The following is a 25,563-nucleotide window of genomic DNA, read 5'->3' as shown; positions in this document are numbered from 1 at the left end:
GTCAGAACAGCTTGCATCATTGGTGGGTCTAGCTAGGACAACTTGCCAATGACGATGCCGCCCCCGCCACTTCACCCAGCCGATTCACTACAAAGCAACTCACCATGGGCTACTCACCACAGGACAACTAGCCGCAGGAGAATGCCAGAGGCAAGAGGAACATCGTACTCTTCCTCCTCCTCCTTCTCTATGGCTCTGTAGGGGCCACAATTGGGAGGACAAAGCGGGGAGGGGAAGAGTGACTTCCCCCTCCCCAACCAGAAAAAAGATCAAGGGATATTGGGGGGGGAGAGGAGGGTAAGCCGGATCCAGGAGGGAGGGAGGAAGAGAAGGGGAACAGGTTCCCCTTGCCTCCAACATTCTCCCAGTTTTCCCATTCCAGTCGTTGGTTGCTTAATCATTTGTCTCTCCCACTTTTCTGATATATATAAATATGAGCGCATCTTTTTTGGGGGGGGGAGTCTCCCCCATATAGATATTTTTGGAGAGAGTCCCCTAGGATGTACTGTCTAATAAACGCGATAGTTCAAGCCTTGATTTGTCATAATTTTGATGATTATGGCTTACAGCTCATAATCACCTAGTTTCACCTGTATATCTCTGTAAATGTGGATATGTCATGGCTTATGAATATCTTTTACAAGGCCTTCTCTTCTAGTTACCAAGTCCCAGTGTATGGCATTTTACTTAACTGTTAGTTCCTTTATTGGATAGCTGATTCCTAAAAGGCAGCAGCTATCTACCACTTCAATATCTTCCTTGTCATTTTTAAGGCTGGTCGCTGTACCTGTGTCATTAGGAATAGAAAGAGAATAACAGAGTTGGAAGGGACCTTGGAGGTCTTCTAGTCCAACCCCCTGCTTAGGCAGGAAACCCTACACCACTTCAGACAAATGGTTATCCAACATCTTCTTAAAAATTTCCAGTATTGGAGCATTCACAACTTCTGGAGGCAAGTTGTTGGTCTGTTTTATATTTAATTTCATTCCCCCTTTTTTTCCACCGTCCTCTTCGACTTTCACCACTAGAGTTTCCAGGTCATTTCAAGTTCAGTTATCAGAGTAATGTCATCAGCACAGTAGAAGTTACTAGTGTGTCTCCTTCCAATTTTAAAGCTACACACATCTTCCTCCAGCCCAGCTTCCCTCCCTATGTAAGCCTGGTTACATAAATTGGAGAAAGCATAGTGCCTCATCGTCTTCCTTTGCTGACCCGGAGCCATTTTCATTCCATACTGAAGCTTTCTGTAAAATTACTATTCACAGGATTTCTCTCATGTACATGCCAATCTTTGGAGAAGAAAGGTTAAGGAATCAAATGATGATGATGTTACCCATTCTGTCGTGTTCAATTCATGGGTCAGATCTCTCCACATCTTCCGATCTTGCACTGCTTCTTTGAATGGTTCTGGCTTGTGTCAGCTTTGATGGCGTCCAGCCACCATGTTGTTTGGCGGCCTGATTTCCTTTTACCGCTAATCCTTCCAAGCATAATAGCTTTCTCCAGTGAATTTCCCCACACGACATGGCCAAAATAAGTGAGACGCAGTTTTGTGATTTTTAAGGAATCAAATATATACCACTTTTTCCTCAAGATTTTACTCAGGCTGTTAAAGCTTGGCATGTGTGAAATTAGAACACCATCGTTTTCCATGATTAGCTAGACCCGTGATGGCGAACCTATGGCACGCGTGCCACAGATGACATGCAGAGCCTTATCTGTGGGCAGGTGACTATTGCCCTAGCTCAGCTCCAGTGCACATGCGCACAATGGCCAGCTGATTTTCGGGCCTTGCAGGCCCACTTGAAGTCAGGCAACGGGCCATTTCTGGCCTCCGGAGGGCCTCCGGGGGGGTGGGGAAGGCAGTTTTCGCCCTCCCCAGGCTCCAAGAAAGGGTGAAAAACGAGCCTACCGGGCCCACCGGGCCATCACATACCAAAATCTGGGGTCGTGTGGGGGGGTGCCGTGTGTGCATGCGCAGGGGGCTGGGCGCATTAAATTATGGATGTGGACACACACGCACGTGACCCCTCCACGCTCCCCCCCTTTTGGCACACGACGGTAAAAAGGTTAGCCATCACTGAGCTAGACACATTCAAGATTTAAACCAGTCTTCTTCGACTACCTCACCCTCAACCACACATTGTTGCTAGATTTTTCTAAAGAACATTTTATATCCTAGGAAATTAAGACATGCATACCCCTAAATGTTAGTGAGCGACACTTGCAAATAGATGACTTGTGAGAAGGATCCTGGAGAAGTAGGTCAATTAAATATTTGTGGTCTCATCGTTTTCTCTAAGGATGGGGAATTTTTTTCAGGGGAGCATCCAGAAAGGAAAGGGAGCAAAACCAAAGGAGAAACTTATACAGTAGCACCTCGGTCCTCGTTGCTAATTCATTCCAGAAGACGCGCTAAATACTAAAACCGACGGGTACTGAGAAAATCATGTGACTTACCACATGACCCACAATTTCGGCCAGAAGAAATAGCAGGTCATAAGGCAGCCAACATCAGCAAGTTCTTCCTTCTATGTCAACTGCCAGGATTTCAAGATTTCTCCTTCAAGATGCGCCAAATACGAAATTCGACGCATTTTGAAGCAGTTGAATGCCGAGGCATGACTGTAATCCAATTTGTTATTCATTTTTTAAAAGATGTGTTTAAATATCATTTTATCAGAGGAGGTATCTGTACAGTGGAAAGATTTTAAGGAAGCAAGAGTGGTCTAGAAATCCCGGATGGAAAGAAAGGAAAGTGACAACAATCATTGAAGCCTTTTCTGCCGCAACCCACCTTCTCTTCTTCCTGAAGCAGGAGCATTACTCCTAAATACCTCATGAACCAATCTTCCTTCCTTTTCCCCTTCTTGTCAAATAATATGTGTAGTACTTTCATATCCTATGGTTTATGTTGCCTATAAGGCATGAAGATCTGTTACCTTGAAAAATTGGGATATAAATAATTATAATAAAAACAAACAGCCAAACTGGCATTGGATTGTTTGGGGGGAAAAAACAGGCCTTAAAGGTTGCTGAGCTGACTCTTTGAGCTATAGTATTTGTGCATAGAGACATTGCTGAGAATTTCCTGCTGGTTAAGGTCACCTGAACATTTATCCATCATATAAATATCTTATGGAAAAAGTAAGGTTTGTAGCAAGAGAGTCACGGGACAAATCTTAGTGTCAGTTTGTTCCTCAACCACCTTTGCTGAGTTCTTTTTGCTCCTGAAGTGATAAGCAATTTATCACATAGGCAATAACCCAGAAAGATCACCCAACAATTAATTTTCTGTGGCTTTTATAATACTTAACTACATTGATGCCTCATTTTTTTTTCTTTACACTTACACTTACTTACACTTTACTTACACTGCAATATCTCAGAGAAGAGGTAGGATACCACAGTTTTGATCAGTAGGTTGCTGAAATATAGCTTTTCTCTACTTCTTGGGGTTTTTTATGGACTATTTGCAGCTGTGGTCTCTTCCATGTTGGCAAATGCATGGCCTGCTGTGGGTTTTTATGAGGTAGTCTCACCCTCCATCCCTATAGAGCCATACAAGACCTCTTCTAAAGTCACACTTGCTGGGTTACTCCTAGCCTCCCATGCCATGTTTGTCATTGAATCTCTTTTATGACCTGGTGCAACTAGATTATCCTTGATTTGGTGCTTCACTCCTTCTGGATCTTCTTCACACTACTATATGGATCCCACCCCAGCCAGCACCAAACAGCAAGGAAAGGTCCCCCATAACTCTTGGGAATTTATAATCTCATAGCTATGTTAACACTTTGTAGTTGGGTTTTAGATCCTTGCTTTTATCTATACAGCTCTATAGGGAAAAGTAGATGGGATAAGTAGCTGTCGTGGGTGCACCTAGGTACACCCATATTACACCAATTCTCCGCAAGCTGCACTGGCTCCCTATTGGTCTCCAGTCACAATTCAAGGTGTTGGTTATTTCCTTTAAAGCCCTACATGGCTCAGGGCCAGGTTATCTTCGAGACCGCCTTCTGCCGCATAGCTCCCAGTGACTGGTAAGATCCCACAGAGTTGGTCTCCTCCGGGTCCCGTCAGCTAAACAATGCCAGCTGGTGGGCCCATGGGGAAGGGCCTTCTCTGTGGCTGCCCCAGCTCTCTGGAACCAGTTACCTCCTGAGGTCCGGACCATCCCCATCCTATTGGCCTTCCGAAAAGCTGTGAAGACCTGGCTTTTCCGGCAGGCCTGGAGCCGTTGATCTCGCTTTTGTGATCTGGCGAGATCCGGCTATGAATGGCGTGAATGAGTTTTTAATGTTTTTAATTTTTCAATGTTTTTTTATAATTATTTTTTAAAATGTATTGTGAGCTGCCCTGAGTCTTCAGAGAGGGGCGGCATATTAATTTAATTAATTAAATTAAATTAATTAAATTAAATTATTTAAAAGCGAAAGAGAAGGATAGCCTTGAGGTATTCTTTCCCCTGGCAAGCCACATTTTTTTCTTGCAGCAGGGCTGTTATAATTAATCCAAGAATCATTCAGTTGAATAACCATTTCATCATCTTTTAAACAAATTAGTAAATAGATGCCTAGAACCCTGATATGATTATGCTGATGGCATAAATACTTGATCTTTATCAACTATGATATTTGATATCATGTATCAATAAGTACTTATAATGCCTTGGTAAGACCACACCTGGAATAATGCATCCAGTTTTGGTCACCACAATGTAAAAAAGACGTTGAGACTCTAGAAAGAGTGCAGAGAAGAGCAACAAAGATGATTAGGGGTCTGGAGGCTAAAACATACTAAGAACGGTTGCAGGAACTGGGTATGTCTAGTTTAATGAAAAGAAGGACTAGGGGAGACATGATAGCAATGTTCTGATATCTGAGGAGCTGCCATAAAGAAGAGGGAGCGAAGCTATTCTCCAAAGCACCTGAGGGCAGGACAAGAAGCAACGGGTGGAAACTAATCAAAGAGAGAAGCAACTTAGAACTAAGGAGAAATTTCCTGACAGTTAGAACAATTAATTAGTGGAAGAACTTGCCTCCAGAAGTTGTGAATGCTCCAACACTGGAAGTTTTTAAGAAGATGTTGGATAACCATTTGTCTGAAGTGGTGTAGGGTTTCCTCCCTAAGCAGGGGGTTGGACTAGAAGACCTCCAAGGTCCCTTCCAACTCTGTTATTCTATTCTATACTTGGGGGGGGGAGGCTGACACAGAGAAGAAGGGATCAACCTATTCTCCAAAGCACCTGAGAGCAAGAACAAGAAGGACAAGGAGTAATAGGTGGAAGGTTATCAAGGAAAGATCGAACTAGAACTAAGGAGAAATTCCCTAATAGTGAGAACAATGATTCAGTGGAACAGCTTGACACCAGAAGTTGTGGATGCTCCATCATGGAGATTTTCAAGAAGAGATTGCATAGCCATTTCTGGAATAATATATAGGGTCTTCTACTCAAGCAGTGAGTTGAAGGTCTCCAAGGTGCTTTCTAATACTATTATTCTATGTCCTTTGTTCTAAATAGATTGCCTAAATAGGTCAAGACTGTTGATCCTTCACATAGGTTGAAACATCAAGTTAGGAGGAATAAATTCTTATCTATCATCCCCTGTAGTACATGCAGCATTTGCTCAGAGAATTTTAAGTAATATTCCAGTTGCAATCTTGCTGGATATTTAAATACCCTGCAAGACATAAGAAGTCAAATCATCTCTGAATGTATGCTTCTCATTAGGTTTATGGAAGTTTAAAGCTCGTATCAGCGAAAGCCAGCACAATCTGACTTAATGTTCAATGACCCATCTTTGCTTTTAAGCGATATTATTGCAATTTTCAATTTGTTTCAAATGGTCCTAAACATCATCTATGATGGTTATCAATGTGAATCAATAGAGGCAGTCACAAAGTTCATCCAGGCTGAACAGGCTGAGAATTTCCCATTAAAAAATGAAGGCATGGAAGAGTTCCATGTCTTCTATAGTAGCAATCTTCCCCCAAGCTATAGATATTAACTATTTATAGAGCTGGTCAGTGATGAAGATCAATTCATTTTGTGATGTTGTGATTTTGTAACTTTTGCTTTTAATCATAAGCAACTTGACATAATGATGATGAACCCCAACTATAAAGAAAATATGTGCTGAATCGCAGCCTGATGCTACATGGATGACATCCTGTTCTATGCTCTGCATTAATCAATCCCATTTTCCACTTTCTTACGCAGTATTTGCAATCACTAATACAAGATGTTTCATAATTCAGTCAAGATCACATGAGGTACTAATACTACTCTATAAATACTTAGTAAGACCACACCAGGAATACTGCATCCAGTTTTGGTCACCACACTATAAAAAAGATGTTGAGACTCTAGAAAAGGTGCAGAGAAGAGCAACCAAGATGATTAGGGGACTGAAGTCTAAAACTTACAATGAACGGTTGCAGGAACTGGCTAGTCTAATGAAGAGAAGGACCAGGGGAGACATGATAGCAGCAGTGGTGGGTTCCTCCCGGTCCGGTCCGGTTCGGCCGAGCCGGTAGCGGTGACGATATGACGTCACCGAACCAGTCTCCCACCCCCCCACCTCCCCACGTTATTCTTACCTTTTATTTGATCCCACCCCCAATCTATTGCTGCCTCCTGAGTCCCAGCTGATGACTAGAGGGGAAAAAACTGTTTAAACTCTTGCCGCGGGGCTTCAAAGGGCCGTCCTACAGCTGATCAGTGTTAAAAGCAAACAAATGAGTCGGGTTGTAAGTGCGAGGACCTTCCAGAAATGACTGACCAGCTAGCCACGCCCACCTAGTCACATGACCTCCAAGCCACACCCACAAAATAAGCCACGCCCACAGAACCAGTAGTAAAAAAATTTAGAACCCACCCCTGGATAGCAGGGTTCCAATATTTGAGGGGCTGTCACAGAGAGAAGGGAATCAACCAGTGGTGGGTTCCACTTACCGTTACTATTGGTTCGCAGCAGGAGCACACATGTGCATGCACACATCACCCATGATGACGTTGTGGCAGGTCTCCCACCGGTTTTACTACCGGTTCTATAGAATCGGACCCAACCGGGAACAATCCACCACTGGAATCAACCTATTTTCCAAAGTACCGAAAGGCCAGACAAGGAACAATGGATGGAAACTGATCAAGGAGAGATTCAGCCTGGAAATAAGGAGAAACATTCTGACAGTGAGAACAATCAACAAATGGAACAGCTTGCCTTCATATGTTGTGAGTGCTCCATTAGTGGAGGCTTTCAAGAAGAGACTGGATTGCCACCAGTCAGAAATGATGTAGGGTCTCCTGCTTGGGTAGGGGGGGTTGGACTAGATGACCTACAAGATCCCTTCCAATTCTTTTACTCTATTATAAACATAACCGAAAAATGGAAATAAATGTACTTTTTTTCATTGTCTTGACTATGAGGATGGGGGAGTGGCTGAAAACATTAAGAAGGAACTAATCTGCATTTTGGGAGTTTGCATGGAATTATACATCCTTATATAGCATCTTGGAGTTGGTTATTCCCGTGAATAAATAACTTTTATTGAACTACTGTGAAGTAAATTGCATAGCCAGAATTAGAGCCAAAGCTTTCTGACAAACAGCTGCGATCTTTGATTCTTGTATCCTGTTTTTTTTTTTTTGGCGAAGAATTTTCTTCTGTCTCGAGTGTGACAGCATTAATCTCCTCATCACCATGGTTTCACAGGCGATGCTGTGTTCTGAAATTCTCATTATTTCTGAGATAATATTTTTGGATATCATGCGCCACCTAGTGGTGGGATTCCATTTCCACCCTCCTCCCCCCTCAAGGCCGGGCTTCAAAATATCAGTCAAATGCCTGTAATAAAGCAGAGATTATATAATTGGCAAGAGATCCCAAATCTAATTTTAATGCTACTTAAAATTAGTAGGGCCAGTTCAGGTTTTTAAATGAAACAATTTGGATTTCTTAGTCCGAGTTTCTAACAGGTACAACTTCCTTCTTCATGAAGCAAGTTGTTCCTTGATTTTATGAGTTTCGTGATGAATTAATAGGTCTTGTGCAGCGGTGTCAAGCGATTTCATCGAGGGCCGCATCAGGGTTGTGTTTGACCTCAGGGGGCAAGGTGGGCGTGGCCAGGGTGGACATAATAGCTTCTGCTCATGTGATTGAAAAGGACACCAGGGATAGGTTCTATTCAGCGGTGGGTTGCTCCCGGTTCGGTAGTAAAACCGGCGGGAGGCCACACCCACCACCCCGGATGTCGTCATCAGTGATCTGCGCATGTGCAGAATCCCCCTGCGCGATCCCATTGCGAACCAGTGGTAAAGATAATAGAACCCACCCCTGGCTCTACTTACCTTTACCACCGGTTCACAATGGGATTGCGTGTGCCTTGCTTCTGCGCATACGCAAATCACTGATGACATCATCTGGGGTGGGGCCAGGGCCTCCTGCCGGTTTTACTACCGGTTCTTGTGAACCGGTCCGAACCAGGGGCAACCCACCATCTTGTTCAGGTAGCATTTCCCTTTGAATGGCTGTAATTTTAAAGGTGACTTATGGACATTCTATTTCTCCATTTGTCTTGGTGTCAGAATTGCTATTGGTATTTTGGTATCCATTCATATCTAACATTGTTTTGGGCCCAAATTACCCCTGAGAAACCTAATTTTCCTCCTTGCAGGGTGGGGGGTGTCTGTCGATGTGCATCAGTTAGAACCTGCCTCATCTCTTACAGCGATCACAGTGGCAGAGCCCAACACAAGTGAAAGTAGTAAAAACAACTTCCCAGTTGCAATATTATGATCATTCAAAGTTATGATGGATTCCCCCCCCCCAAAAAAAGCTACTTACAACCCAGTTATGGATTTCTGATAACTGCATATATCTCCATGGTCATGTGACTGCAATTACTTGACAGGCAGTTGCAGCAATCCAAAAATATATGTCCGTGATTTATGATGTTTTTTTGCCGAATTCTGGCCTTTATGGATTAGTTTCTGACAAAAAAATGTCCATAGGAATATATAGATTTGCTTAATGTCTGCAGAATTCACTTAATTACTGCTGCAAAGAAAAAAGAAAAAAATTAAGTCCAGGCCTGTGCGTGCCTTGACTTATGATTGTCAAGATTTGGGATGGAAATTCCAGGCTCCATTACAGTCATAAGTCGAGGATTACTTGTATTCTTAATTTTGTAATTGCTATAATTATTGCAGCTGGTGGTTTTGTGTGTGTGTATTTTGTGTACTGATGCCTTCCTCTTAATGTGATGTTAGATTTCCTATGAAATGGTAAATAGTTAGCAGTGAATCATACCTAATTCTGACTAGGAATGTTTCTACAGCTTGTCAGTCAGCACCAGCAACTCTGCATCAGTACTGAGAGTGTTTTCAGGATGCTTCAAGATGTGATGGGTAGGGATAATTCTTACAATGTGAAGGATGGTTCCTTTAAGATGCAGCCTAATAATAGAAATCACTAATAATTAGCTATGAATGTTGGGACTTGTAGTCCCAAACATCTGGAGGCATCAGACTGAAGAAGAGTGCCCTAAGGGGACCTCTTGTTGCTGTCAAGTAGAGTTCAAATCTCACGCCAAGCATATCTGTATGTAGTTCGTAGCTTACAAACAAACTATCAAAAAATCTTCCGTCCTATTTAATTTGCAGTTTTTAAAAAGAAAGCTCCATCTGGCGGTTGAGATGGATTCTTGATGGGCCCTTACGGCACATCCTTTTGTTTCCCTAATATAAAAAGCTTCCAGCTGAGAGTCGTCTTAACCATGTAAATGCAAATAGGATGGCTTTCATTAAAAATGGCTGTTTCTGCTAGAGAAGATCCAAGATTAGCTTCTGATGCACATGGAACTGCAGACTTCCCATTTAAACAGATAATTAGAAAAGAAGAAGACGGGAAGGGAATTCTTCCATTTCTTTTTGATTCTGCGCGAAGCCTTTTATAAACTTTCAATGAATATGTATTTCAGCAAGAGCCACAAGGGAGGGCAGATTAGATCACACATACCAACATCGCCTGTGATGCGAATTGTGTAACCTGTATCACTTGTGCAATGATGTAATTTCCTGCCTGATACCACTATGGCTTTCCCTGATGCCTCTATTAAACTAGATTACTTTCAGCTTTTTCAGCGATTTAAAGAGTATTTATTAGCGACAGTAAGGGGTTGGCTTTGCTCTTAGTATGAAAGGAGACATATTGATTAAATTGATGGCATTTAATTAGTAGAGGTATTTAAAGTGTATCTATTTATTTATGCCTCTCCCCTCTGAATAATCCTGGAAGCATAATTGAATTCAAATTGAACCAATTTGAAAGCATTTGACATTAACTTATAAAATAACACTAAATTGATTGAAATTAGGGTTTAGTTTACACATCACCAATAATCCCTTCCACTGATTATAGGCCAGAATATCTTAGCCCATATAGTTAGTTTGTGGTTCAATATGTTATGTAAATATATATGCTTTAGCTGTCACGTCAAACATTCTCTTTTAATTAACCAACCACCTTTATTTATTGATAAAGGAGAATATTTGTAGCTCAGGGTTGGAATGAGGAGTCCTTGGTGCTCTCTGAGCTGTTTTCTTGAAGACGTTTCATTACCCTAACTCAGTGATGGCTAACCTTTTTGCCATCATGTGCCAAGAGCGGGGAGGTAGGGAGGGATCGTGCACACATGTACCCATACCCATAATTCTATGCGCTCTGCCCTTGCACATGCATGCGCAACCCCCCCCCCCCACACACACACTTCTGGCACTCCTGGGTGGGCCCGGTAGGCCTGTTTTTCTCTCTCCCCAGGCTCCAGAGCCTTTCTAGGACCTTGGGGAGGGTGAAAACAGCCTTCCCCACCCTCCCAAAGGCCCTCTGGAGGCCGGAAATGGCCCATTTGCCAACTTCCGGTCTCACCGGAGCTGAGCTCGTGTGCCCACCGATATGGCTACACGTGCCACCTGTGGATAGGTTCACCATCACGGCCCTAACTAGATAACATCATCAGTGTTAGTAGCTGTCAGTTTATATTCTGGTGGCTTGCCTGTCAGTGTTGGTGAGGGCAGTCTTAGAGATTCTGTGGTTGGACTGTTTACTGATGGCTCTTTGGCAGTTCCTTGATTGGGGAATTGCTTACTTGATTGTAGATCTGGAGTTAACCTTGGAGTTAATCTATGCTGAGCTGAGTGCCTATTACTGCTGGAGAGATGCTGGAGTCTTTTTGTCCAGCCCAACCAAAGCATCTCTAAGACCATCCCCACCCACAAAAAACACCAGAATATAAACTGACAGCGAAGAGCCCTCCTTACTAGGACTGATGATGTTACCTAGTTAGGGTAATGAAACATCTGCAAGAAAACAAGCAAGCTCAGAGAGCACCAAGGACCACTCATTTATGCACAGGTACAGTATACGTGGTACCTTGTTCAATAGTAGTAACTGTGAGAGGGAACTTGGAGTCCTAGTGGACAATCGTATAAATATGAGCCAGCCGTGTGCTGCAGCTGCCAAAAAAGCCAACACAGTTCTAGACTGCATAAACAGAGGGATAGAATCAAGATCACGTAAAGTGTTAATACCACTTTATAATGCCTTGGTAAGGCCACACTTGGAATACTGCATCCAGTTTTGGTCACCACAATGTAAAAAAAGATGTTGAGACTCTTTCTAGAGTGCAGAGAAGAGCAACAAAGATGATTAGGGGACCGGAGGCTAAAACATATAAAGAACAGTTGGTGGAACTGGGTGTGTCTAGTCTTACGAAAAGAAGGACTAGGGGTGAGATGATAGCAGTGTTCAAATATCTCAGGGGCTGCCACAAAGAAGAGGGAGTCAAGCTATTCTCCAAAGCACCTGAGGGTAGAAACTAATCAAGGAGAGAAGCAACTTAGAACTGAGGAGACGTTTCCTGACAGTGAGAACAATAAATCAGTGGAACAATTTGCCTCCAGAAGTTGTGAATGCTCCAACACTGGGAAGTTTTTAAGAAGATGTTGGACAACCATTTGTCTGAAGTGGTGTTGGGTTTCCTGCCTAAGCAGAGGGTTGGACTAGAAGACCTCTAAGATCCCTTCCAACTCTGTTGTTCTATTCTATTCTATCTATTTATTGAATATACTCTAATTATTTGGCTTCACACAATACTGTACATTAGGCTGGTCTATAGGCCATCAGAATCATCTTAAGGCCAACATGATGTGTGATCCATGACACTTGAATGTATCTGTTGTCTCACAATTATAAAATCAGTTCAGATAATATCCTGCCCCAATTCCTTCATACACATTTTAGATAGATTGATTGATTAACAGAGTTGGAAGGGACCTTATAGGTCATCTAGCCCAACCCTCCACCCAAGCAGGAGATCCTACACCATTTCTGACAGATGGCATGGTGATCTACTTTTAATAACTTCGAGAGTGATTCTTTCCAAACACGGATCTCACAGAATTCTCATTAGCAAGCTATATTAAGAAGAATTGGAAGAATGAAAAATGTTCTAACAACTTCACCATTTCCCATTTTGAATCAATGCTTCTTTCTTGGAGTCCACTTTAGAGGGGACGTATTTTGATTTTATTTCTGATGGTCTTCCTATGGTCCAGCAAGGAGTTATGTCACTTCACTCATCACTGATCGTGTAGAAGGTTGCAACTGGTATATAATAATCTTTATTAATCTGGGAACCAGCCACTGCACCCATGTATGTAAACACACAATCATATGTGTAAAAATACACATACAAGAATGTGGCAGAATGAGACAATGAGAAGATATATAGAGCTATTGCTCATGGGCAGTGGAACCTAACTCTCTTAAGTTTTCAAAAAACAATAAAGACTTGGCTTTTTCAATAATCCTTTGGGGTATGGTGCACTTATTTCTGATCCCTTCTTTAAAAGTGGTTGTTCAGTGATACCTAGAGTATTTTGTTGTACCTTGTTGTTTTAATCCTATTACTGCATCCAGATATGTGAAGAACTAGTGTGGTATAGAGGTTAAGATACTGGATTAGGAATGGGGAGACCCAGGTTTTAGTCCTCCTGTTGTGACCTAGGCTTCCTGAGTCATTAAAACACACAAGTAGTCCCAAAAACCTCTTTTATTTCAACAGCTGTGAATTACGTTCATTCACAGCTGAGTCCCAATTAGTTGCAAAAAGTCCTTCAGGAGAAGTCCTTCGGGATGATCACCAACCTTTATCTCCCTTGACACTCTGCCAAAGACCTACTTGGCAAAGCCACACGGAGTCCAGAATCAAACAGAGATGCCGACTGGGAACAGAATTAACAATGTTGCTTTCCTGCAAAGGGCCCACATGCTTTTGCTCCTCTTTTAAGCCTTATGGGAGAGGCCAATCATCTCCAGGCTTTACTCATGAGTCATCCCTTTTGTTTTAACTGTTCTTACCTTCTGGCAGCTCTGCGCATGTGCACACTAGAAACAGGCTCCTCCTGTTCCTCTGTCTCTCTGATGTTTGACTCTGGAGGCTCCAGTGTCCGCGCATAACTCCCAGATGGCCCTGGCCCCATTTCTGCCTCCAACGCAGAACCCTCGTCCGAGCCTTCCCCAGACTCCAGGACTGGCCCATGTTCCTCCCCAGCCTCTGCACTGTCTGACTCTGCTGCCAGCTCCGCAGGCTGCTGGCGGACCACAACACCTTATTTGGGAAGCAACCTGTTGGGGGACCTTGGGCCAGTTACTTTTTCTCAGCCCTAATGTCATACAGACTGTTTGTAACAGGCCAGGTGATAGACAAGTCCCCATGTCACATTTTATTTATTTATTTATTTTTTATTTTATATTGGATTTCTATACCGCCCTTCTCCCTAAGGACTCAGGGCGGTGTACAGCCAGATTAAAAAAACATGCAGAACAAATATTAAAAACAATTAAAAGATATATAAATTTGGCCCAATTAAAACTCATTTACCAATTAAAAACGTTTAAAACATTTAAAAACAGTTAAAAATTTCATCTTAAGCCAGCCCGGCTTGTTTAAATAAATGTTTAAATAAACATCATGCATTGGTAGCATTGCTGTGTGAACCAACTAAGCACCATGCTAAAATAAGCAGACCTACAGAACAAATACGAGAACAACAGTTATTCCATTCAGGTATGACTGCTGCTCAGAGTCTTGTATGATTGGAGTGGCATGTAAGCCTAAGAAAGCAATAAATCTGGAAGTGTAATGGTGTGTGGGTATGACCTTGGGAGGCAAGAGGAAGAGCCACAGACAGTGCTCAGATATGAGGCAGCTGAGTCTGCAGAAGGAAAGAGGGCATAGCAAGTGGCTCAAAGGAACCCTCCCTTGTTCCCCAGGCTGTAACAAGGATAGGAAAGAGATGTCCTTTCAGGCTTGCAGTATATTCTGTTATGTATCAGGTGAAAGAACAATTAATCAGTGGAACGACTTGCCTCCAGAAGCTGTAGGTGCTCCAATGCTGGATATTTTTAAGAAGAGATTGGACAACCATTTGTCTGGAATACTATAGGGCCTCCTGCTTGAGCAAGGGGTTGTAGTAGAAGACCTCCAAGGTCCCTTCCAAATCTGTTATTCTGTAATCTTTATAATAAAGTTAGAGATAGAACTTATACATGTGCTTCTTGTCTAGATCACTATTATTTTGCAACTGACAGTGGGAAACTCTTGAGTCAACTGATGCAGGAAGCATGTGGTCTCTAACTAGCAAATTGGGCATATTTGTCTTACTTAGCAACCTTCTTAAGAAAAGTTAGCATTCTTGTGTAGCTTCTCTAAGGGCTCTTACAAAGTTCATAGCAAGATTTATAGCACAACCTTTTCATTATAATACTATACCTACCAGCTGTCTTCTCCATAAGCACCAGTCCAACATTTCCAGTGGAACTTGACACATTTGTGGGGGTATAATTTTTAAATCATGTATAAATAGGCTAGAGCAAGGGTGTCAAACTCAAAGCCCACAGGCCAGATCCGGCTTATGGGGTGCTCAGATCTGGACCGTGGAGCCACCCAGAAACAATGAAGAACCAGCCCACAGTGCCTCTCCAGCAAAAACGAAGCTCAGGTGTACCGTGTTTGGCCCTCCCGAGCTCTATTTTTAGCAGTGACCGCCTCCTGCAGCGTTCTTCCAGCGAAAATGGAGCCCAGGAGCACCGCACGCAGCCCCGAGCTCCATTTTCACTGGCAGAGCACTGCAGGAGGCTGTCACAGCTGAAAATGGAGCCCGGGAGGGGTGTCCCCAACACGAGTTATATCAAGCTGGCCACACCCATCCTGGCCACACACACACACACACCCGGGTTAAACACAACCCTGATATGGCCCTCAATGAAATCAAGTTTGAAACCCCTGGGCTAGAGGCAAACTCTGTCCCTTGAGGATACATTCAGTTGAAGCAATGTTGAGTAGTACCATGTAGTAGTAGTACTTATTTTCCCCGAAAATAAGACCCTGTCTTATATTTTTTTGAACTCTGAAATAAGCATTTGGCCTTATTGCCATGCGCTCAAAAGCCCGATTGGGCTTATTATCAGGGGATGTCTTATTTTGGGGGAAACAGGGTACCCTTAGATCCTTTAATTTGAGCATTTGGGGAGGGGAATTTAGGAATCAAGATGTTACAAGTGTTTACCACTTATTTTATTGCAATTTAAACTAATCATGAAGTTCCTATACTTCGTGATACTAAAACACCTAAAATGAATTTGAGGACCATCATAACTAAAATGAAAGAATAAGTAAATAATATATGGAACTTATGTGATTGGCAAGTGGTTTTGACAAACTCAGTAGATTTAGCTTTGTCTCTAAACTTACTCTAGACTTCTCCTACTGCTCAGCTTAACCAAAGCTGGAGTGAGTTTTTACAGGACTCCTGTTTTGCCTGCAAGCGCTATCCACTTTAAATAAAATTGCAATTCTCCCCATAAGTTGCTTATGATCCCCAGGGAGTTGCAATTCAGTTTAGGAATTCATCCATGAACATGGAGAAAAAGATAAGAAAAGTGTCCTCTTTAGTTATTCTGTCATGCTTCAATTATAGTTGCCAATGGTTCTACTATAAACTTTTGAAATACCTTCTCTTGCAGCTATGGAAACTCAGACTCCTTTAAAATCTCACCACTAGAATGAATAAATAAAATGAAGGTATCTGACTCTTATTGGTGCCATATAGCAACTTTACTTCTTACCTAAGGGAGTTTCCATCACATATAATTTATGGAACTTTGCTTTTTTTTTTTTTTTAGCTTTAATAAAGCCAAGGGCGCAGAATCTACCATCTCATTACCTAAAAAACATCTACTGTACATCCCAGTTTATAGTTACCTTCAGAAAAGAGATATCTATTTAGAAATCTGGTTTTTGAAAGAGCACACACATTTGCAAAGCACTGAGAAAGCAAAAAGCATAGGATATTAAATGAGCAGCATGTCGAGAAGGATGAGGAAATTCCCAAAGTGCACTATTATTTTTTGCGTGTCACCAAAAATGCAGTACAGGATGAAAGTTGCATATATGTTGTTGCCGCTGCAGAAGAAAAGGTGATTGTAACAACTACAGCCACAATCCAATGAGTTGGTAAATATTCTCGAAAACAAGTCAAATCAATAGAAATAGATGGTTTTAACTATATGCTGGATTCCAGGCGCTTTTGGGTGCTACCAAAGTATCCTAGGTTTATTTGGAAATTGGCATGCTTTTCTTCTGCTCCCTTTCTTACTGGTCCCAGCTTCTGAGAAGCTATCAATGTGGAGGCAGGAAGTCTCACTGATGGAGATGGGCCTGTGTGAGAGGAGGACCAAGGTTCTTACTCAGACCCATTGAAGGCAGAAGGTCAGATGCCTCATCAGCTAGTTTGTCTTCACTCCAGTATTTCCACTCATTCATTGTTGGAAGAAATGTCCATCTGGGTTCAGTTCCAAGTGGGGGAAAAGACACTGGAAACACGGTGGCTGCTTGGAAAGAAGGTTTTAATGGTGGACAGGATCACATGCCTTGAAGATCTTGGGTGAAGAGAAAAAAAGGGAAGAGATGCTGAGAGTGCCTGGGTTTTATACCCTCTCTGGGCTTTTGAATTTGAGCTTGTATTCCGATTGGTTGTCAGACTCCCATGGGGCCATGCAGGGGAAACTTGTAGGTTGCGTTTTTGAGTCCCAAGCTTGGTTGAGCCTTGCTGGGTGATGATGTAATGAAAGGGCTTTGGGATTCCTATTATGGCTCTGCCTGAAGGAGTTAGTTCTTTGTTATGTAGAATAGACTGGCTCAGGCCTCAATGGCCCATGGACAAAGATTGTGGAGATGCATTTCTGTCTCCCCTTTAGGGAAAATATTCTGCCCTTTTCCTAAAATATATCATTTTCCTAGGAGAGGGGTGGGTGCTAACTTCCTACACCACTTTACGATGTGAAAGGGAAACGGGGAAGTAGGGGGAAATGGTGCCTCTGAACATGCTTTCCTGCAGTCTTCAGTGCATAAATATTCCTGAGATGTTAAACTGGATTTTTTCCCCCCTTTTTGCCTGTACCTAATACACCCCAGCTGAATTGCAGTTGGTGTCGTGATAAGAGTATAGATCCATGAACAAACATGGTATTTTCCTCCGCATAAGATTGAATCCATCGTGCTTCTTCACAGAGATTGCAGTGATGGATGCTAGGCTGAAGATGAGCAGGAATTTTAAAGAGACAGACTTCATTTATTGGATAGGCCAACATGGCTGTTCTCCTTTTGGAGCATTTTTACTCCAGCCATATTGTGTTTCCCAAGTTGTGACAAAATAAAACTTTGGTAAATCTCACTCAGCTTTTTCATCTTTTTAGGGATAGCTAGATGAAAAATGGAAGATGTGATCTCTTCCAACCACAGTAACGAAACTTGAAAAATTATCTCTTGTCCCTTTTAATACACTGAGCTAGATGAGAGGGGAAATTAAATGGGACATATGCTTAAGGTCCTTCTTGCGTATTCTTTCACTTTACCAGCCTACATATTTTTAATTTGTTATTTCATATGAAGCCCAACTTCACTCTATAATTCAGCCCCATTCTTTGTTTATTCTTCCCAGACATGTAATATTAAGCCAGGATTGTTGAATAAGCCATGATGTCTATTTCACTCATTGGACTCAGTTAAGAAAACAATCAAGTTAGGCTTAATGGTAGCCACCATTTGGGTTTCTAGTAGCTGCATCAATGGTGGGTTGCCCTTGGTTCAGACCAGTTCGCAAGAACCGGTAGTAAAACCGGCGGGAGGCCCCACCCACTGCCCCGGATGTCATCATTGGCGATCTGCACATAAGCAGAAGCAAGGCGCGCGCACTTGCTTCACACACATGTGCGTGCGATCCCATTGCAAACTGGTAGTAAAAGTAAGTAAAACCCACCCCTGAGCTGCACCTCAATCCCTGGGATGTGGAGTACAAGTGAACAGGACCAAATCCTGATCTGCTCTGAGCCAAGATTTTTTTCCTGGATTAGGAAAGTTTGAAGATTATTCTTCATTTTTAAAAGTTATGATGAGTGTTGTTTAACGTTACACTTCAATTTATGTCTTTTCAAAGATGGGAAACAGAGCCAGAAATGTTCAGCTTTTCTGGTATTGGGCTTTGAGTTGAGTTTGATTCCAAAGGACCATGGATATCTTGGCCACAGTGTGGAAGTGATTGCCTTCTTCCTAATAATAATAGCAGTAGTAACAATAATAATTTATTAAACTGGTTTGTCGCCCAACTCTCAATGAGTGTGTATGACTTCTTCCAAGATACGTCTTGACTTCCCAGCATAGCCCCTATACCTGAGATTTCCTACTGGTCATAAAAATAGATTCAGCAATCACCTGTGATCCTAAGACTTTGATATGCCTACCTCTAAATTCATGTGGCATAAATCCCCAGTTTGATGAATTAGGTTAAAGTTCATGGTTAGCTGAAAGATCTGAATTACAGTTACAATAATTTGGGTCTTCCTGCACTGTCCCATTAGCTAACAGCAACTAGCTAATCTTGACTGATCTTGAGAAGCTAATCAGGGTCAGATTTGGTTAGTACTTGGATGGGAGACCAGAGGAAATCTCAGGGGTATAGGTTAGATTACAAAGTCAAGAATGCATCTTGGAAGAAGACAATCACAAACCGCTTCCATACTATTGCCAAGAAGTCCATGAAGTAATCAAGAGTTGGTCCCAACTCAAAGGAATCCTCACCTTTACCTTCCTAGAAGCAGAAGTGGTCCACGTGCAAGATGTGTGTCCCTGTTCAGTAAATTAGAGAAGGATTTCCAGTGTTGTTGCTTTAACATCCTCTGCCAGTCTGAGACTTCCAGACATTCCGGATTATAGCTCTGTTAACTCCCATCCAGCATGAGCTCAGAGAGTGTGGGAATAGTAATCCAGAGTCTCAAAAGGCACCAAACAGACAAAAACTGGCAGGCAGTCTTTTCTGTAAATAAAATATAATAATCAGGAAATGAAAGAAAGAAAAAAAGGTTTATTATTGGATGCTGCTTCAAATATTGCTCCTTGGTTGCAGAAACACTGCTGATCGGGATGCCCCATTGCATTGGAACGCGGGCTTAATAAATAGCTATTGCCTCTCTGCATGAGCTGCCATTCAGAGCGGTTGAAAACACATGATCTCACCATTGTAGAGGCACCACATTGTCTGTAATAAACATATCATGCACTACATCAAATCTGAGTGACAGCTGTGCTGTAAGAAAATTGAAGAAGGGTTGGAAACCGTGTAGGCTGAAGGGAAGAGGCCTGTTTTCCTTCTCCTTATAAGTGTGCACTATTGATCCTGTTCAGTGGCAGATGTGGTGGGGTGAGGAGGTGGGAGGGGAGGAAAAAAGGATACTATGATCTTTTTATAGGAAAGTTAATGAAAGCGTCATGTCAAATAATATTAAGAAGAAAGACAGGAGCATCGGAGGCTCGTGGTGCATGTCAAACGCAAAGCTCAAATTATCCCTTGGAATAATTTATAGACACTATGGAGAACCAGCAGCCTTGTGGCCAATAAAGACAGGACCTGGGGCTAAAATTATTGGCTCTGATTGAGATTCAGGTCCCTGTTCTTCGGTTATAAATTCTTCAAGATTTCGTCTGTAGGATGAGTTGTTCTTATTAAGAATGTCATGTTGAGTTGAGCGCTCAACTCCTGGTGAGTACACGGACGTGTCTACGCAGTTTTGCTGGCAACATTTATTTATTTAATTAAGTCTGCATCCCACCCATCTCTCAATCCAAAGCAACTCTAGGAAGCTTACAATACAAATAAAAACATAAACAAAAGAACATTACACACACACACACAAAAAAAAGCAACAAGAATCACATACAAGCTAAGCACATGAATGCTACAGAGGTGGTAACTTCTCCATTAATCACCGGCCACTTCCAGGCTAGAGTGTCTCCATCCAGGCCCAATGCCAATCGATAAAGCCAGGTTTTAAGGCCCTTCCAGAAAGCCAAAAAGGTGGAGGAAGATCTCAATTCCGGGGGCAAGCAGTTCAGGGGTGGGCTTCAAAAATTTTAGCAAGGGGAGTGTTTAAGGTTGCAGATTCCTGCACTATATAAATCTATATAAGGGAGCTGGGTCGGCGTAGCCTAGTTGGCCTCCTGCACCATGGTGGAGGGGGGGTTTTGCCCTCCCCAGGCTCCGGAGGCTTTCCTCGAGCTCTGTGAAGGCGAAAACAGCCTCTCTAGGCTCCGGAGGCCCTCTGGAGGCTGGAAACGGGCCTTCCCGAACTTCCAGTAGGCCCATGGGAAGATAACAGCATTCCATGGGTCTTTGGTGTTTAGTCATGCTGGCCACATGACCACAGAGATGTCTTCGGACAGTGCTGGCTCTTTGGCTTTGAAACAGAGATGAGCACCTCCCCCTAGAGTTGGAAATGACTCGCACATATGTGTGGGGGAACCTTTATCTTTACCTTTAGCCTAGAGTGCTAAAGTTACTAGTTACTAGTATTCCTGTTACTCTGCCAAACAAGTCCCAATTAAGACCAACCCTACTTAGCAACATGTCCCCCTCCCTCTTTTCTATTTCTATTACTATTATTCACATCCTCATTTACCCTATGAAGTTCATTGTGCCTCATTCTAACCTACCAAGTTAGATTCAGTGTTGTTGTGATGATATAATGTGGAGGGAGATCCCAGCTGGATCACCTTTTTGGATGAGAGGCATGACTTCCAAGCTGTGCCAATAATTTAATCATCATTTGCAATAGTTACAATAGTTCTACAAAGTAGGCCAGTTGATGTAGATTCACCTACTCATAAACAGAAGTTTCTCAAATAGTTAAATATGACATATTTTTGAAGGATATGCTCTGCTCATATTTTTTACACACGTAAAATATCTCTTTGAATATTGGGTTTTAGTGATGACAGTGCATTCTCTGATTTAAACAAGCAATCTGTCTTAGTGGGTTAATAGCGTCATTGAAAAAGAAATACTAGCTACCACAAATACACGCATACATACATACATACATACATACATACATACATACATACATACGTACATATATACGTACGTACATGAAACTCATCCAGGTTATCTTAGCCCCATAGGTCTGCATAACCCGGAACTTTAAGGCAGCTTATTTTCAAAAATGCAGAAATTAAACATCAAAAAGACATCACCTAAGCCCAGGTTTATGTCCCATTCACAAAATTCTGCAAAAATTGCTACCAAAATTTGCTATCTTTAACAGATTAAAGGAGAAAAGTATATCCTGTATGGAGAGAGAATATTCATACCATTTACATTTAATTTTAATCAAATATCAATGAAAGCAAAGCAGATTTAGTTTTAATTTGCCCCATCTATTAGTTTTTCGGAGCATGGTCCCTGGGTTGGTGCTTACCCAAATGGAATCTACATCTTAAGAGAATTAGCCCCAAGCCTTACTCTCGAGGAGACCTCCTCCTGAGGAGCCATCCCTGCCTTTTGGCAGCTCTGCATGCCCATGCATTGAGAAGAGGCTCCTCCTCTTCTTGAATTCATTTAACATTCAAGATTTGGTTACTTTTACTGGGAGATACAATTCAAAGTTAACCAAATGCAGTTAGAAGCTCCTTTTAAGTGAAAAGGAGCTTCTGGAGGTTCTGAAGGCCCTGGCTGAATCCCCGCCTCTGGCACCACATCTTCTCCAGCCTCCTCACTGTCCGACTCGAGCGCCAGTTGCACAGGCTGCTAGCGCAGCACCACACCAGCCTCCTTGTTGTCGGAATCAGCTACAATCTGCACAGGCCACTGACAGGCCACAACAACATGTGACAGAACATTTTGTGCCCGTATAGGCCTTACCAGCCACCTGCGAACACATCATGGACAGCCCACAACCTGTTAGATGTCAAGTTCCTCTTCAAACACGATGGACAAACATCACGTTTCCTTGTTAACTAACAGTTTTGATATTACAGCATTTTTTCAACTCTCTTGTTTCTCTAGAAGAGATCCTGAAAAGCCAGATTGCTCACTGGTGGTCTCCTGATGGCACAAGATTAGCCTATGCAACTATTAATGACTCCCGGGTCCCACTAATGGAGATACCCATGTTCACCGGAAGCCTTTACCCAAAAGCGGAAGCCTACCACTACCCAAAGGTAGGATAGATTTTACTATTCATTTAACATTCAAGATTTGGTTACTTTTACTGGGAGATACAATTCAAAGTTAATCAAATGCAGTTAGAAAAGCAAGATTATTTCTGAATGGATCTTTTAACTATAGTCTTCGGGGTCATATTTATAGAATCACAATCTGTAATACTAGTGGTGTTCGTTTAGCGACCACAATTAGGTCATGAGGCAAAGGGGTTGCTAAGCACAACTGTGCTCATAGCTTTCCTTCGCTATACAGACTTGCATAGATCATAAATGCAAGAATTGGTCACGAAGTTGATTTATCATCACCCTCATAATGGCAAAGAGTTATTAAATGAGGTTGTTGCTAAATGAGGACTGAGCTTAGATCACTTTTTCAGCGAGGCTGTGGTCAGAGGCTTCAAGATAGCGAGAGGATCAATGGGGTTAGGTTAAAATATGGCACTTTATGTAAAACTGTGCTTTATGAACTATTCCCAATTTGAATACATAAGCATTATACTGAATACATAATATGTTATGAGCCACAGTGGTGCAGTGGTTAGAGTGCAGTACTGCAGTCTACTTCTGCTACTGCTGGCTGCCTGCAATTTGGCAGTTCAAATCTCACCAGGCGCAAGGTTGACTCAGCCTTCCATCTTTCCAAGGTGGGTAAAATGAGGACCCAGATTATTGGGGGAAAGTTGCTGACTCTGTAAACTGCTTAGAGAGAGCTGTAAAGCACTGTAAGTGGTATATTAGTCTAAGTGCTATTGCTATAAAAATCAGTCAATGGTAGATTTCCATCCTAACTATCATTATGTTCTCCTTTTGTCTTCTAGGTCGGGACAGAAAATCCAAGCATTTCCTTACATGCAGTTGTGTTGAATGGGCCTCCTCATGTTCTAGAAATGACTCCTCCAGATGATCCACGAATGAGGTTTGTGTGATGCTACCTTAAAGTAAGGATGAGAACATAAAATGAAGCTCTGGTATATAACCAGCTGCCTTTAGCCTTAGATTTTCTAATTCTATTCTTTCTTCACTTCCCTACCCATTTTTCAGTGCTGATTGTATCTTTTTGGATATCAGATAGGCTTGTCTAGTTGTCTTGACCCAAATTTATGGCTGCTGGGGACAGAGACATAATGGTAGTGATAGAAGTTCAGAGACAAACCACACGCAACGTGTAGTCCTGATGGAACTACATTTACATAGAGGGAAGTAAGCAGTGGGGTACCCCAAGTTTCTGCCTTAAGCCCAGTACTCATAAGTATCCTCATTAACAATTTAGATGAAGGAATAGAAAAGGAACCCATCAAATTTGCAGACGACACCAAACTGGGAGGAATAGCCAACATCCCAATAGGTTCAAGATCCAGAATGATGTTAGCAGATTTGAACACTGGGCCGTATCTAATAAAACGAAATTCAATATAGAGAAAAGTAAGGTTTTACACTTAGGCAAGAAAAAGCAAATGTACAGGTACAGATTATTTATTTTTATTTTATTTATTTATTTTAATTAGATTTATATGCTGCCCTTTCTTCATAGGACTCAGGGCGGCTCACAACAATTAAGATATACAATCTCAATCCAAGTAAGAAACATGTTAAAATACATATTAAACGCATATTAAAATACATTAAAAATCAAAACCCCATCAGTCCAGGCTGGGCAATTTAAACAGCCATGTTTTTAGTTCGCAGCGAAAAGTGCGAAGGTCAGGGGCCAACTGGAGCCCCTGGGGGAGTTGATTCCAAAGGGTGGGTGTGCCCACAGAGAAAGCTCTACCTCTGGGGGTTGCCAACTACTGCAACGCTCTCTACATGGGGCTCCCCTTGTAGGAGCACTCGGAGGCTCCAACTGGTGCAGAATGTAGCCGCGCGGGTACTTATGGGGGCGACATGGCGCTCCCACGTGACACCTCTCCTGCGCGAGCTGCATTGGCTTCCAGTGGTCTTCCGGGTGCGCTTCAAGGTATTGTTTCTCATCTTCAAAGCACTCCATGGCTTAGGGCCCGGTTATTTACGAGACCACCTTCTGCCTCCGATAACCTCCCACCGGCCAATACGCTCCCACCGAGAGGGCCTCCTCAGGTGCCATCTGTCAGGCAATGTTGGCTGGCGACCCCCCCGGGGAAGAGCCTTCTCTGTGGGGGCACCCGCCCTCTGGAATGAGCTACCCCCAGGGATACGACTGATCCCGGACCTCCGGACCTTCTGCCGGGCCCTGAAGACTTTTTTATTTCACCAAGCAGGGCTGAGTTAAAAATCTTTTAATTGGGGAATTTTATGGGTAAGGGGTTTTAAATTGGGGAAGCCAAAGATTTAATTTCGTTTTAAAGTATTTTAATATTTGTATTGTGTGTTTTTAATTTTGGCTGTTCACCGCCCCAAGTCCTTCGGGAGAGGGGGCGGTATAAAAATTTAATAAATAAATAAATAAATAAATAAATAAATAAATAAATAAATAAATAAATAAATAAATAAACAAACAAACAAACAAACAAACAAACAAACCGACATTTTCTAGCCAACAGCACCCTGAGTAGGCTCTCCCTGTGAGAACGCACCGGATGATGGGGAGCTGTTGCTGGTTGCAGATGGTCCGACAGATATCCTGGGCCTAAGCCATGTAGGGCTTTATAGGTCACTACCAGCACCTTGAATCTCACCCGGAGGGCAACCGGCAGCCAATGCAAGTCGCGCAGGAGAGGTGTAACATGGGTGTATCGCGATCCTCCCATCACAACCCGCGCAGCCGCATTCTGCACCAGCTGAAGCCTCCGAGTGATCTTCAAGGGCAGCCCCAAGTAGAGAGTATTGCAGTAGTACAGATTAGGTGAAACCTGGCTCAATAGTAGTAACTGCGAGAGGAATTTTGGAGTCACAGTGGACAATCACTTAAATATGAGCCAGCAGTCTGCAGCAGCAGCCAATACAAACCTAGGTTGCATTAATAGA

At 42.5% G+C, this 25,563-nt stretch overlaps 1 protein-coding gene across 4 annotated transcripts in view; it reads left to right on the top strand.

Annotated features, from left to right (window-relative positions):
* The window catches only part of DPP6 (dipeptidyl peptidase like 6), a 545,144-nt gene that overhangs the window by 447,580 nt on the left and 72,001 nt on the right, over positions 1 to 25,563 (top strand). For all 4 annotated transcript variants that reach the window (XM_034401660.3, XM_060683461.2, XM_034401658.3 and 1 more), the window contains exons 9-10: positions 22,463 to 22,617; positions 23,439 to 23,536. In XM_034401660.3, coding sequence (XP_034257551.1) covers positions 22,463 to 22,617; positions 23,439 to 23,536 — 253 coding nt within the window. The remainder of the gene's footprint in view (positions 1 to 22,462; positions 22,618 to 23,438; positions 23,537 to 25,563) is intronic.

Source organism: Pantherophis guttatus, chromosome 4 (genome assembly GCF_059756535.1).
Source record: "Pantherophis guttatus breed Tessera chromosome 4, ASM5975653v1, whole genome shotgun sequence".
Classification (NCBI taxonomy): domain Eukaryota; kingdom Metazoa; phylum Chordata; class Lepidosauria; order Squamata; family Colubridae; genus Pantherophis; species Pantherophis guttatus.
Note: the sequence above shows the minus strand (reverse complement) of the source record. Positions and strands in the feature narration are given on the sequence as shown.